General features: G+C 39.3%; 1 protein-coding gene across 25 annotated transcripts in view; it reads right to left on the bottom strand.

Moving 5' to 3' along the window:
• Positions 1-14962, bottom strand: part of DTNA (dystrobrevin alpha) — a 410756-nt gene that overhangs the window by 22597 nt on the left and 373197 nt on the right. For 16 of the 25 annotated variants that reach the window (XM_063597316.1, XM_057300431.2, XM_055102473.2 and 13 more), the window contains 2 exons: positions 10083-10196; positions 4444-4540 (listed from right to left, as the gene is read on the bottom strand). In XM_063597316.1, the coding sequence (XP_063453386.1) occupies positions 4444-4540; positions 10083-10196 (211 nt within the window). Of the gene's footprint in view, positions 1-12; positions 2710-4443; positions 4541-10082; positions 10197-14962 lie in introns of those variants that run through there. The other 9 variants (XM_063597318.1, XM_055102478.1, XM_055102479.2 and 6 more) reach the window with 1 other exon arrangement.

Here is a 14962-nt window from a genome sequence, read left to right as displayed (position 1 = left end):
GGATAACTTCAATTCAAGTTTTGTAAAAAAAAATTTATTGCTTGTGATATCATAATCATCACATTATATTACAGGCACTATTCTTTTTAATTCATGTTCTCTCCTCGAGAGGGATAAATTCATGCATTACCTCTAACATGAAACAATGTTAAGTAGAAATTATATATGCCAGTATAATAAAACACTACATTGAACCACACAGACTTATGATAAAGCAAGTAGAGGTTATTAAATCCAGCACAATTTGTTGTGTGAGGGTGTTCTAAGTTTGGTTTTACAAAGACAATGTCCCCAAAGGGGAGAAACACTCATAAATAAAAACAGAATTTAGAAGCAGATGCCAGTCTAAAACCTCTAAATTCTCTCCTTAGATCATGTTTTACCATAAGAAGTCTATATTTGGACAGCATTTGTTTATTTCCTTGCAGAACCGCCTCTATAGGGCTGGGATTGATAAGGTTCTGCTTTTAATTTTGACTGAGGTCAGTATAAGAAACAGCCACATGAAATCTATGACTGCTTTTTTTCCTTTTTTATCGTCCAGTACTCCTATAAAGCTCCCAGTGAAGACTTTCTTTCATATTTTATGCCAACAGAAATTTTGTTCCCCTGAGAAGTGGTATTTCTGTACTGATAAAACCACCGATATTTTCTTTTTTTTTTTTTTTTTGCTTCATTGCCAAAACATGCAGAGTAACATCCTTGTCCCTTAAGATTAGCATATTCACATTTTCTTTTCTTTAGTTTTTGATTTTTCTATTTCAATTTTATGAAGTCACTGTTTATATCTTTTGTTGTAAGCTGCCTCAGGTCCTTTTTGAAAAGAGGCTTGTGTATAAAAGCAAAAAGATAAATAAGTGAAATAGGCAAACTCTGCCACTACCCAGACAATGTATTGCTGACACCTGGGTGATGTGGGCCCTGGTCCTTGGGTACCGACACCGCAGTACCCGCTGTTGGCCCCCTGAGATGCAGAAGCTGCTGAGGGGCTTGGTGGAGAGGAGCTGGAAGGTGAGGGGGCAGTGGTGCCACCTTGGGGGCACTGCCACAGTTTGGCTCTGTGCATCCGTTTACGAACTTCCTGGTCCATAGGAGCCTTTCAAGATCCTGCTGCCTGGGAAATGGCTTGGAAAGTATCCCCAAGGGAAATGGCTAAAGCAAGGCTGATGACGACAGGATGATTGCCCTCTCTCTCTGCTAGGAGGAGGGAGGTTATAATTGAACCTTATTTCCTTTTTCTATGCACATGCTAAATAAGAGACAGGAAAGGAAAGAAGCCATTTGCAGAGAAGTATCGTGAAGAAGGCATTTTTCTTTACCATGATCTAAGTGTATTGGAAATACAATAGCAATACCCCATGTATGCATTCATGGGCAATTATACAGGCTGTATGTGTTATGTGTCCTTCACCCAGGGGGACTGTCTTCTGTTAAAATTTGACTTTAATTTAGTAAAGTAATTTTTTTCACAAAATACAAAATAATGTAATACATTATCTTTATTGTCTGACATTACAGATTGATTTTACACTTTCCTTTTTTACAGACCATGGGAATGAAGGGTAAAAATGTGTCCAGCATTTTCCAAACATTCTTTGTTACACACAAACACACATAATGAATAATAGAAAAGAGCATACAGAAGAAATAAAAGATACGTTGAAATTGGACAGGTTGTGGTTCTAATTGATCCATGGAAATAATGTGAAACTTTTAAATAATGCTAGTGAGTGGGATATATTGTCATACATAGCGTGGTACATGCACTTGAAATTAAAGCTGCTTTTATTTTGCTTCTATTTAATTTAATTTAATTTAATTTGGTTTTTTTTTTTTTTTGAGTATGCTGCTCCCCCTGCTGGCTCTTGAGCCTGACCACAGGTTCAGACAGCTCTAGTTTAGGCTATAAAGTCACAATGCCCCTATTTCCAGAAAAAAAAAAAAGTATGTAATGACCCTCTCGTCTCCCAGAGCTGAAAGGCTCTGGTGCTAAGGAAAAAGCTGAGAGTTACTTTTTAAAAAGAGATTATTGTCAACCAACAGTAAGGATTCTGCTTTGCGGAAGAGCCAAAAAGATGGGAAGTGAATAGTCAGTTATGGAGTACAGTCTTTCTCTCACAAAATTGAGCACATTTTGGTGAGCCATGCGGAACAAGGCTCAATAATTGTGTGATGAAAAGGGATTTAATTGCCTGATTTTTATAAAAAGAGGTTTCACAGGTTTTCAGTAAAATGAAACCGAACTGAATACTCACAGCGTGAGGGGGTGTAGAGGTTAGCTTCTGAGTGCTGTGGGTTTTGGGATGACATGAACCTCAGGGTATCTCTAGTGACTGTGGTGTCTCTCTATTAAGAGAAGGGTCTGATCAACAACTTGAAAAGCTAAGACTGGTTTGAAACTTATACCTCTGGGGATCTAAAATGTTTCCAATAAATGACAATTCGTTCCCTTTTCTAAAAGATGTCATAGTTCTTCTTTTGATGCGGATAGTAGTGATAGTTATAAAAAATGCTAAATTTATATATCTCAATTCAAGCACTACATTGAAAAAGAAGCAAATTAGTATGACTTTTTTCTCTTTCCAAACTGAAGCATGAACATACATTAGAGCAAAAGCAATGAGAAAACCGCAGGTCGGCAGGCCCCTCCACTGTTAGTTAAGACCTGCAGTAGGGGACATAACTTACTCCCTGCTTCAGTTCTTCTTCCTACAGAAAGATTGAATCAATAACAGTTAGATTACCCAGGGTTCCAATAAGAGCATGTACACAGTGTGAAGGAACGCAAGATGGGGAAACATCAACACACCTTTGACGGCAGGTCCAGGCCTCTGCCACCTCAGTGACTATCACTCCAAGTCTACTTGGTTATTTGAGACTACAGGCCCATCTCTTTTCTCTGCATGTACAACCATTTTTCAACACAATCCACCTCTCTGTCCTGGTATGTGTACATCTCAATAAAAGGCGGTACTCTGTTAGGCTAGGTTGATACCAACATGGCTGGTGGTGAATAGACTTCTATCCCATAGGGAAAGAGTCATAGCTAATGGTGACAGAAGCAATAGAAACATAGGGGGCAGTTTTCAAAACTTCTTGCCATTCACTGAGGGGAAAGATAAGTTCAGTCCTTTTCATTTGGTATATTTGGAAAGGGAAGCAGAAAGAGTTTATTTTTGGGTTATCAAATGAGATTAACAGGCCAGAAACAGCAGCAGGTTATGAACTATCTAGTCTTGTCTTGCCCAAGATAGATCAACAAGAATTGAATTCTACACTGTACATATCTAATTACTGAAAAGTCAATTTTGTTGAGTAAAGATAAAGTATTCCCAATACCAATTGTTAAAGAGGACACTGATGGAGGGAAAAGGAATAAAATAGAGTAAGGAAAACAAAAGAAAGTTTACAAGAACAGTGGCTGGGACAAAGTAGCTTTCAAAAAATAAAACAAAGAAGCAAAGAGGGGGCAATCAAGAAAGAAACAAAAAAAATGAAGAAAAAGGGAAGAAAAAAGAGAAAGGTAGACAAAAAAAAGAGAGAAAGAAAGGACAGACAAAAAAAAAGAGAGAAAGAAAGGACAGACAAAATAAAAACAACAAATGTTGTGTTGGGGCCGTGGGACATCCACGGACTGAAAGTTGGGAGACCCTCTCTCGCAAATGAGCTGCCCCAGGGTCTTCCCTTTACCATTCTCCTATCAGAAGTTTCACTTCCTGCCTTTGGCATGTCACAGTTCCAATCCATACTGCTTCTTGCTTGTTTATATCAGGCAGGATGATCATGTGGCACTGATCACATGGGCTGACTGTAGACATGTGGCCATAATTTGCCTGCTTTTGACTTGAAATGCAATTTAATGTATACTAAAGAAGGGAATAAGGCTTTACTAAAAGAAGAATGCCACTTCCCAATGAGAAAAATAGATTACAGCACTCTACAGAAGACTTCCATAAATCATCTTATTAAACATTTTACTTACAGAAAAGTAATGAGATATTCTCTGTTAGAGTTTGTGTCTGAGTTCACTAGAAATCATGTGACCTACTGATAAAGCATACTAATGGAATAAAATATTTTACTGATATTAACAGTCACTCCTCTTAATTTAATCAGAATTGCTGAAAGCTACTAAATATAAAATATTTCTAAATAAATCCAGTTTTATTACTTGCAGACATAAAGAAACTGGAAATAAGCCAAAAAGAAGTTGCCCCATGAAGGCCCTCAGCAGTCTGGTTTCAGGAAATGGATAAGAATGTGTTCTATTACTGACAGCTACTACTACACTGGTCTAAGAAATTGTTTTACATCTGAGCTTGAAACAACATGTTGAGGGAAATCACATACAGCAATTGGAAAAACCACTGCACATTATGTGCAAAAATTTTCACAGATGACATGGAAAATAAGCTTAGGAAAAATTTATTTGGCAGGTCTTACCTTTAGTAGCTTCATGAGACCCTCCAACTGGACCATTAGCTCTCTCCGGCTCTCCTGGAGAGCAGACATTCTCTGTTCCAGCTCATCTTTGCGCTGTCTAAGAAAGAAGCAGCTGACATCAGAAGCGGCATGCAACTCTCTGAGCTAATCACATTTCCATTCTTGAGGGACTTGTGGACTGTCAGAAAAAGGGCATCTCTGGGTCTCTGACACGGTTACCAGGCAGGGAACTGTTGTCAAATGAATGAATAATTACAGCTGGAAGTGTTTCTTTTGTTAGCAGTCATACTACATCAGAATTAAAGTCCTTTTAGACCTTCTGTTTCCTTCAGACCTTTCTACCCTGAATTAATCAACCATTGAATGAAATATTTTCTGAATGCTTACTATGTAGTAGGCCCTGTGATGTGCTATGGGGTCCCTTGAAACAAACAAAAACCAAATTGTCACTGAAAAAGGCAAATCTTCCAGATTCTCCAAATCTAAGAACCCTTTTGCAAATTCACAGAAAATATTGATTACCTTAGTATTTGGAAATATGATTTAGAAAAGTACATTTGAAATCTTCAGCACCCATTGAGGTGTCTCTCAGAGGTGAGATATTAACAGCACATAGATACAATCCATTTAAATTTTTGGGTTTGAATTTGGTTTCATAAAGTGAAGTCAAAATAAAGGCATTTCTACATACTTGTTCAACAAGTGAAGATGATATATAAGGTTCATGCTTAATTTTGTTTTGTTTTACAGATCTTTTATTAAACTGTCAGCAAGAATGAAAACAACTAAGGACAATCTATACTCGATCATTTATGTTGACACTAAGAGGTACCAAAAAGATCTTTAAAGGGGGAAAGAAATGAAACAGTATGATGAGGAATGTTAATGGTTCACAATTCTGAAGTATATGTATACTTTCCAAATAAATTCCAAATCCATTACTGAATGATTATTACTGAATAAGTAATACATATAATTTTCCCATTGCCCCAAAGATTTGTTTGAGTTTGAAATATTCATACTTACATACTAAAACTGCATGGAAACTTTAAACATGTATGTATTAATGTATAAATGGATATGGCTAGTCTCAATGATAGCATATTAAATGAAACTATGACAAGAACTCTGCAACGAAAAACTGATGATATAAAAATGTCACAGTGAGCTAGGTCAATGACTCACTCAATTGAAAGATATTTTGTGGGAGGACAGGTTAGTGATATAAATGATACATTTCTATTTTTTTCTATTTTTTTTTAGAGACAAGGTCTCACTCTGTTGCCTACGCTGGAGTGCAGTGGCATAATCATAGCTGATTGTAACCTCAGTCTCCTGGGTTCAAGCAGTCCTCCGCCATCAGCCTCATGAGTAGCTGATACTACAGGCATGTGCCACCATGCCTGACTAATCTTTTTTTTTTTTTTAAGAGATGGTTTCTCACTATGTTGCCCAGGCTTGTCTTGAACTCCTGGCTACAAGAGCTCCTCCTGCCTCAGCCTCCCAAAGCAGTGGAGGACATTTCTAATTCACTTTCTTATAGGCTTCTTCTATAATGAATTATGAATTTAAAATTTATAAATATTTCACAATTCTTTTTGAATAAATTTATATTTTTAACTTTTTAACTATAAAATATAAATTTTTAAATTTATATTTTTAACTATTATTGCCACTTACAAGCAATCCTTACAAGAGTAAGGACTGCTTACTCTTGAAGCAATCTTTCTTTCAATTTCCTTTAAAATTGCTTCTTTTCTGAATCCAGAGGATGAGAAACATCATAATTTTATATGCTTTAATGGTATCTTATTTTAGTCTTTGTCTTCCTGGGTTGAAGCATTCTAATTTCAAAAGTCTTGCCCCATTCAAGAATATTCCTCAGTGACAAATTCAGGAGGTGTTCTTTCTCTTTCTTTCTTTTTTTTTTTTTTTGACCTTGTCTGTGTATGGTGTTCCAGGTACATCCACAGTAGTCTTTGGTACAAGAGTAGATAATGTTTCTGATTTCTTTCCAGTTCTCTTCTTGATACTGTTCTATAATTTTGGCCCTTTGGCCACAGAAGCACTTTGGGAAGAGGGTTGAAGCAACCTTCTAAAACTGTAGGTGAGAAACACTAAGAGAAGCATTTAAAAACTATCAGAGAACGTTAACTGGTATTATTAGGTTGGTGCAAAAGTAACTGCGGTTTTTGCCATTAAGAGTAATGGCAAATTAATTTAGAATTAGTCAACACTAAAAAAATCTAATTGTACATTTATCTTACAGTAGTAATCTCTTAAAAATATGACATCGAATTCAATTAAAAATTAATTTAAGAGTGTCTTCATTCAATATTCTCTAAGTTTCCACCAGCGTTTTCCAAATGTAGGTATAATAACAAATCTGTGGTGTAACCTCCACCTTCCAAGGAGAATGAGAAAACAAGACTAAATAGTGATTTTCCTTTCCTAGCACTACATGTATTCATCTCTAAAGAAGTGCCTTTATTCTGATATTCTGTCAGATTACTTCTAATGTATATGTGTGTTAAAACCTACTTTCTTTTTTTTTTTTTTTTTTGAGACGGAGTCTCGCTCAGTCGCCCAGGCTGGAGTGCAGTGGCGCAATCTCGGCTCACTGCAAGCTCCGCCTCCCGGGTTCACGCCATTCTCCTGTCTCAGCCTCTGGAGCAGCTGGGACTACAGGTGCCCGCCACCACGCTCGGCTAATATTTTTGTATTTTTAGTAGAGACAGGGTTTCACTGTGTTAGCCAGGATGGTCTCGATCTCCTGACCTCGTGATCCGCCCGCCTCGCACACCCAAAGTGCTGAGATTACAGGTGTGAGCCACCGCGCCCGGCCGTTAAAAGCTACTTTCTTTTAGAACAGTGTTAGAACAATTGTCAAAATTTTAATATGGGTTTATATTAAATGCCATAGATCAACATTAACTTTCCCGAATTGAAGATGGTATCATGGTTATACAAGATAATTTTTTTCTTAGGAAATATATACATAAATTACACACAATTATACAAATTTTTTTCTAAGAAAAAATTTCTCGTTATAAATCATATATAAATACATAAATATATACATTAAGTGAAAGGTAGGATATCTGCAACTTCTGTGTGACTTCTGTGAATCTCAGTTTCCTTATCCATTAAAGGAGTAGAATAATACTGCCTATCTCCTAGGTTTGTTACAGCAATTATACGGGACAGTGTATGTAGAGTTAGGATGCAGCAAAGTGTCAGATTAGCACATAGAAATGCCTATCATTCATATTCATTGTCACTTCTGGCTGTGACTCAGCTTTCAGTTTTCTTGTGGCGAAAGTGAAAAGGGAAAGGGAAACATGATCGTTGAGAAAGTTCATTGTGGTTTTAAGACAAAAATGAAAGTATGCATTAACGAAAAACAAAGCTCTGCCGTGCTCAGGTGTTAAAGTGTCTGAAGAACAGAGCAAAGATAGAGCCTCCGGAAACATCCGTGCAATCAACAGGAACTTGGTAAAATCCAAACATAGTCATAAAGAACTTGCTTCATTTCGTCTTTTTGTATGGAGGAAGAAAACAGGACTAATTCTGACAAGGGTTTCTGCAAAGAGGCATCTGTACTTACTATAAAAAGTATGACTCAGAGTTATAGATATACCTGGAACATAGTTGGCACCCAAACTGAAAGATGAAAAGAATGGGCTGGGCGCGGTGGCTCACGCCTGTAATTCCAGCACTTTGGGAGGCCGAGGCAGGTGGATCACGAGGTCAGGAGTTCAAGACTAGCCTGGCCAAGATGGTGAAACCCCGTCTCTACTAAAAAAAAAAAAACAAAAAAACAAAAAATTAGCCGGGCGTGGTGGCACGCGCCTGTAATTCCAGCTACTCCGGAGGCTGAGGCAGAGAATTGCTTTAACCTGGAGGGGCGGAGGTTGCAGTGAGCCGAGATCGTGCCACTGCACTCCAGCCTGGGCGACAGAGTGAGACTCCATCTCAAACAAACAAACAAACAAAAAAAGAAAAGAATGTAATACTTCCCAACTACAGGTGCCTTGTGAAAGATCAGTATGATATTTATACGAGGGAATGTCTTTGAACTTATTTTTGTGTTGTTTGCCACATAAATACACTGGAATACCAGCCTTATTCAAGGCATGGTAAGAAGCTAGTCTGAAATGGAGCCCACAGCAAGACTTTCATTTTGCAGCGTGGGAGTAGTAGGAGAAACCACATTTCTTTTCCAAGGCCTGCTACTCCCTAGCTTCTGACTCTGAGAAGTGCACTGAAATGTAGCGGCAGAATCTGATTGAGGCGGGAGAATAGGGACTGGAGGCAGCGAAACTAAGGCCGATTTGTACTGACTTCCTAGAACTGAATGGAAAGGAAAACCTCGCCTTTCCACACCCAAGTAACAAAAGGATCCGAGGCTACTCCCTTTGTATGGTGAGGCAGATGAATAATGGAAAGTACTTCTGATTGGTCCCCTCCTGCAACCAATCAAATGTTTGCATAGGATGTCACTTTGTAACTTCACTTCAGCCTCTGATTGGTCGCCTCCTGCAAGCAATCAGAGTGGTCCTGGGCCAAGTCCTCATTTACACAGGGTGTACCCAAATAACAAATGGGAAACCTCCATAGGGTATTTAAACCCCAGAAAACTCTGTAACTAGGGCTCCTGAACCGCTTAGGAGAGCTGGCTCCTACTCTGTAGAGTGTACTTTCGTTTCAATAAATCTGTGCTTTCGTTGCTTCATTCTTTTGTTGCTTTGTTTGTGCGTTTTGTCCAATTCTTTATTCAAAATGCCAAGACCCTGGACAACTTCGTGGTCAAGACCCTTCACTGGTAACAAGATGACTTCTACAGTCCCTTCTAACTCAAGTATTTTATGATGACAGACTAAACAAGACTAAGCTTTTATGTTCCTTTATAGTACAAGAAGGTGTGATGCCTATTTTTAAAGATCTGAATATAAAGAAAGATATTAGAGACCAAGACTTAGAGAAAATCAGACTCCTTTTATGAGTTAGGGGTAAATTTTTAAATTTAAAAACCTGTGATGTTTATTTAACTGATTATTTCTAAAAAGAGCTATGTTTAAATTGTTCCTAGTGAGATATGTTGTTTTTGATGTAAAGAACACTGCTGGCCGGGTGTGGTGGTGCACGCCTGTAATCTCAGCACTTTGGGAGGCCAAGGCGGGTGGATTACCTGAGGTCAGGAGTTTGCGACTAGTCTGACTAATATGGTGAAACACTGTCTCTACTAAATACAAAAAAATTAGCCAGGTGTGGTGGCGCATGCCTGTAATCTTAGCTCTTGGGAGGCTGAGACAGGAGAATTGCTTGTACCTGGAAGGCAGAGGTTGCAGTGAGCCGAGATCGTGCCATTGCACTCCAGCCTGGGCAACAAGAGCGAAACTCTGTCTCAAAAACAAAAACAGAAACACACTGCTTTTCCCTGTACCAAATGAAAGAACAAAATATAAACAGCTTCTCTCTAAATCCCCCAAATATCAGCAATTACGTGTGTGCTACGAAAAAAACAAATGTCAGCAGCTAAGGTAGCTGAGGACTGTTTTCTGGCTAGACACTGCTAGACTTTCTCAAAGATCTCACGCATATATATTCCCTGAGATGACATGGGTGCTCTCTCCTACCTGAGGAGCCGGAGTTCTGCCAGCAGGGTGGGGTTTTGCTGTGCCTTCTCTGGCGTGGGCTGAGAAGCTTGTTCATGCTCTAGCCGAAGTCTCTGGATCTCCTGTAAGATTTCTCTTGGGAGAGAGGAGGAAGGTGAGAAACCAAGGTTAGTTAGCTTTCAGGAAACTAACATCAAAGCAGATCAAGGCCACCAGAACAAAGAGAGAAGGGATCATCCCATGTTTAGGAGCAGAACCGACCTTCCCTAAGCAACAGATTCCAGTGTATTTAAGAGGCTTTGACTATAGCTAGATGGGTGCTGTGGGTGATGGGAAGATTGACTTCATTTCCAGTACATCCAAACCTAGAAGCTTCTGCAGCATGTCGTTGAGTTAAATCACCAGGGTCCAGTCATCTCTCTAGCAAGTAATGTAATGCATTACTACTAGCAAGTAAGGTAATGTGTCCAACTTTGAAGAGCATGCTGCTTAAGAGACAAAAATGCATCTTCCTGTTATTTACGATCACACTCTGACACCATAAAGTACCTGCAGCTACCAAGTAAGAGGAGCCTGAAGGGAAAATAAGGATAAATGGGGCTCATTTCACAAAACTAAGTAACCTCATTCTCTCACCAAGAAGGGACTTCTCATTGAATTTATCTGAGAAAACCCCAGTTAGACAAAATTCTTTCTCTTTTTTTTTTCTTAAATCTCTCAGCCTTAACAATGGATCTCAGGGAAGTCCACCTTAGAAGGAAAGTGCTTTTAAAAAGATTCACAGTAATTGAGTCTGTGACATAGAGTGCTATTGGTGTGACCTCTGTCGGGGGTGAGATGTGTCAGTCAACTATTGATGTCAGAGCCCGGGCTTCCCTGCATTTGGTGAGCATTAGGCTAGCCATAAAGGATATGTGACCTGGCAAGGCAAATTATCCCTAAGTGAGTCAGAAGCCATTAAGCCGGGTTATAAGTCATGTATTCTTGGGAGCTGGGGGTGTCAGTTTCCTACTCAACAAAATGCATAGAAGCCAGTAAGACGGAGCAAAGCACTGCAAATGGAAGGTGAACTTGGTGTACAAGGAAGTGGCTTTCCATTTTGGAGGGCTGATTTAAAACTGCCTGCTTCGCAAAGCCCCCAGAATCAGGAGGCTAATGATTAGTGAGCCATTATACATTTCGTGGGTGTGGTGAGAAGATGGAACTGTAATTCAGTGGTTTTCAGTCTTTTTTTTTTCTCCTCTTTGTGATTCCATCGGGGAATCCTTTCTTTAAAAGAAATATGCCATGGATACTCAACATGTCAGATAGTTTAAGGGGTCGGGTGCTGCTGGGGTTAAAGAAATGAGGACAAGTCCCTGTGTTGCTGGGCCCTGCTGTGCCCTCCCAGGTGCCCCTGCAGAGCCCTCAGGATGCCATAAAGCTCAGCCTGAAAATCAGTGCAGTGGGATTTCCAAGATTTCCTCCAGGGCTAACACCCTGATATTCTATGACTCCTGCTATTCTCCTTGTTCATTCTAAAGACAGAAACACAACAGAGCCATTTGGTCCAAGGAAGGAAAAGAGAGCAACAGCTCTGGTAAGAAAAAATAAAGAAGAGATATGTAACGTGCATCGAGTAGTTAGTCTGTACCTGGGAACTCTGCTGACTTCTTTAATGTTATTTTATTTCATTCTATAACAGTTCTATTATATATAGGTACCATTATTATCTCTGTTTAATAAATGAGAGAATCCAGGCACAGACCAGTTAAAAGATTTCCCCAAGTTCGATAACAAGTAGGTGGTAGAGGTGATGTGAATCCAGGCTGGCTAGCCCCAAACCCCACATATATCAGCCTGCCTCAGTCTTCTGGTACTTGCTTTGCTAGGTCTAGCCAAGACAGGCTGTGACCTATACAATATAATTTGAAGATTCCTGGTACTCCTAATACTAACCCTGACTGGCTCCACCAAAGGTGCTATAAGGAACCATTACCTTCTAAAGATCATTGCTGAAATGTCTGTGTGTTACCTGGGGTAGACAGAGTCATTAAATGAAATGAGGAACTCTATCTTCCCCTTAAACTCACAGATCTGATTATTGAGTTGTCACCTTAGAGACATGAGTTCCCTGGGTGGGTTTCCATGGTGCAGTAGTATTACCTAAAGGAGCTTTTGGCCCTGGGATGTCTAGAGAGCCAGGCTGCTGGCTCAGAGAGATGAGCTCAGGATGTACTTGCTGCTTATCAGAGATGGGTTGGGGAGCTCTGGAACCCACAAAAGAACTCAGGGACAGAATGAATCTCTCTTTCTGCCATCTCTTCTCACTCCTATTTCTTTTTTCCTCTCTAGTCCTTAAAGACATGCATTTAGAGAGTGCGATCCAAAAACGTCCAGGAAACAAGCAGCAAGAGTGATATTAAGGCATGGCCAGGGTTGTTGGGGCCTTCATGGTGCTTCATGCTGATTCTGGAATCAGAAATAGATAGAACCACATGGAGGCAGATATCTCTGGGGTATTTCCTCAAAAGAAGTCCTGCTTTCCCCTCAAATGTGTTACCCCCATGCCCGAGTGGAAGCAGAGTATTGGAAGGGAAAACAAAGTGCTCTGAAGAAGTGGAAGAGTAGGTTAATTAACAGTGCAACCAAGATAAAATATTCGTGGGCTTGTGAATTTCTGTTAGTCTTTTCTTTCTAAGAAGGGATGGAGGTGTGATGCTGCAGCTTGTGGAAACTCTGGTCAGGGTTGACCTCCTTTTGATATTCCACAAAGCCCCCTTTGACCTTGATGTTTTATCCCTTCTCTTTATATCGGGACAGATGGATAGGAGGAAGGAAAGAACAAGAGAGTGAAAGAAAAGAGGATTGCTAGTAAAATCTGAGTTGTGTGAAGGTTGTTGTTGGAAAATCTGGAATCCCTAATGGAAAGTTCAGAAATGAGTAATAGAATCTTGTAAATTAACATTTCAGCACTATTTTGCCTTTTGTCTAATCATCTCCTTTTTGGGTTCCTTTATTTTTATTTCTGAAACCATCTATCTAACATAGTTCCTCATCACTTCCCACCAGCTTCTAGTCAATCCCTTGTAAATGCAACCTGCATATTTAGTGAGCTGATTATTTTGCCATAAACATGCGGACATTCTGTCACTTGCCTGACCACTGCTGTCCATCATAACAGGATAGAATTAAAATTCTTTGGTCTGGTATACAAGCCTCATATACTGATGTTTTCATTTTATTCTTTGATTCCTCAGTGCTAGCCTGGCAAGTGTCTTGTTGCTTTTCTCAAAGTCTATGTGTATTTTTACCTTTAATTCTATCTCCCAACTTTCACTGCAAAATTTCACTGTCCTGAAATGTCCTAAAAACTCACCTTCCCCATGAAGTTTGCCCTACACAACCTAGACCACAATGATGGTGAAGTGGGTCATGTTGGGGAAAAAGAGTAGAAATAACACCTCACATTTAAATTTTCATCTGTAGAATGGGGATGATAATAGTCACCCTGCCTACCTTAAATAGTTGTTCTGAGGATGAAATGAAACTATATTTGTACACATGTACTTTAAATGTATTTTAAAGTTGTCCTTATTCTCGCTTCAACCCCTCAAAACAAAAACCCGGGTTTCTTACTGCTGCCACCTGGAACCTGTGAGCATATGTTATTAATCCCAGCTGTGGTCCCTTCCCCAATGGATGGCTCCATGCTTGTTAGCGATCATAATATGTCTTAGAGAAAAGGGACTAAGGGATGGAGAAGGGATTATGGAATGATGTCTGGTAGAAAGTTCGAATGAATGGACTACAGAGAAAGTTAGGTCCTTCTTCAGAAAATGGCCTCAACTCTGGCGTAGTTCATTAAGGCCTCAAGCTGGCACAGCCTTCCAACAGCAGATAAAATGATTGTTTTTATCAGTCCTTTCCTCCTTTCTTCTTTAGCTCTTTCTGTTGCCTTTATTATGGGACACTCACTGACTTACTGACATCTGTTAATTCTGAGTCATTTTAAATAAACCTTTCCACCATATATTATTGGTTGACTTTGTGGACTGAAAAAAATAAAACCCAAAATAAAACAAAACTGCTTTACATTCCAATTCTGACATTTGCTGAGGTTATCAACCGTAATATTTTGTTCCAAAAAAGCTGAAACTTTGGATTAAGTCTAATTGTCAATAATTTAAAACTGGCTTATTTTGCTTCTTTTTCTTGCCATGATCTTTCCAGTGCCCGAATTGATGTAAAGTATCAGTACATTTGAGGACGGCCCCTCCATTCTCCTACTCCCCATTGTCATCAGTGTCATCAATACTCACACAAGCATTCCACGAACCACAAAGTCCAATGGTTCTTTTACATTGTTTGCTTCGAGCCCTCTGCCTGCTAGCTCAGCTCATACACTTTCTCCAATGCCTGCCTGTCCCCACTTTTACTTGCATCCCCCAACTACCCTTTTCCTTTTTTTGGGTTGTTTCTCCTACCTTTTTAAAGTGCCTTTGCTCATTTGAAGACTTGGCTCCCACTCTCAGTGCTTTTTTCTGACTTGGCACAATTACTTGCACGTAGCAGATATAATAAATGATACATAAAATAGAATAGGTAATTTTACAGACTTGTGAGTATCCTGAACAAATTCCAATTTGTATGGCTATTTTTTTTTATAATTCTTCACTATGCATCTGCTCTTTCCCTTCTTAATTCTTTCCTCCTATTATTTGCTACATTGAGAGGGATCACATGTGACAAACTTTTTTTTAATTTTATTTTTAAATTTTTTTTATTCCAGCTCTGATGTGAGCACATCTCCCTGGGGGTCAGAGTAGAGCAGTAGTTTCAATGGCGATGGAGTCATGGTGTCACATTTATGAAGCTATTTCTATCCTAATTTGTGGTTTCCTAATGATGACAGCCAGGTC

Source organism: Pan paniscus, chromosome 17 (assembly GCF_029289425.2).
Source record: "Pan paniscus chromosome 17, NHGRI_mPanPan1-v2.0_pri, whole genome shotgun sequence".
Taxonomy (NCBI): domain Eukaryota; kingdom Metazoa; phylum Chordata; class Mammalia; order Primates; family Hominidae; genus Pan; species Pan paniscus.
This window is presented reverse-complemented; position numbering and strand designations above follow the sequence as displayed.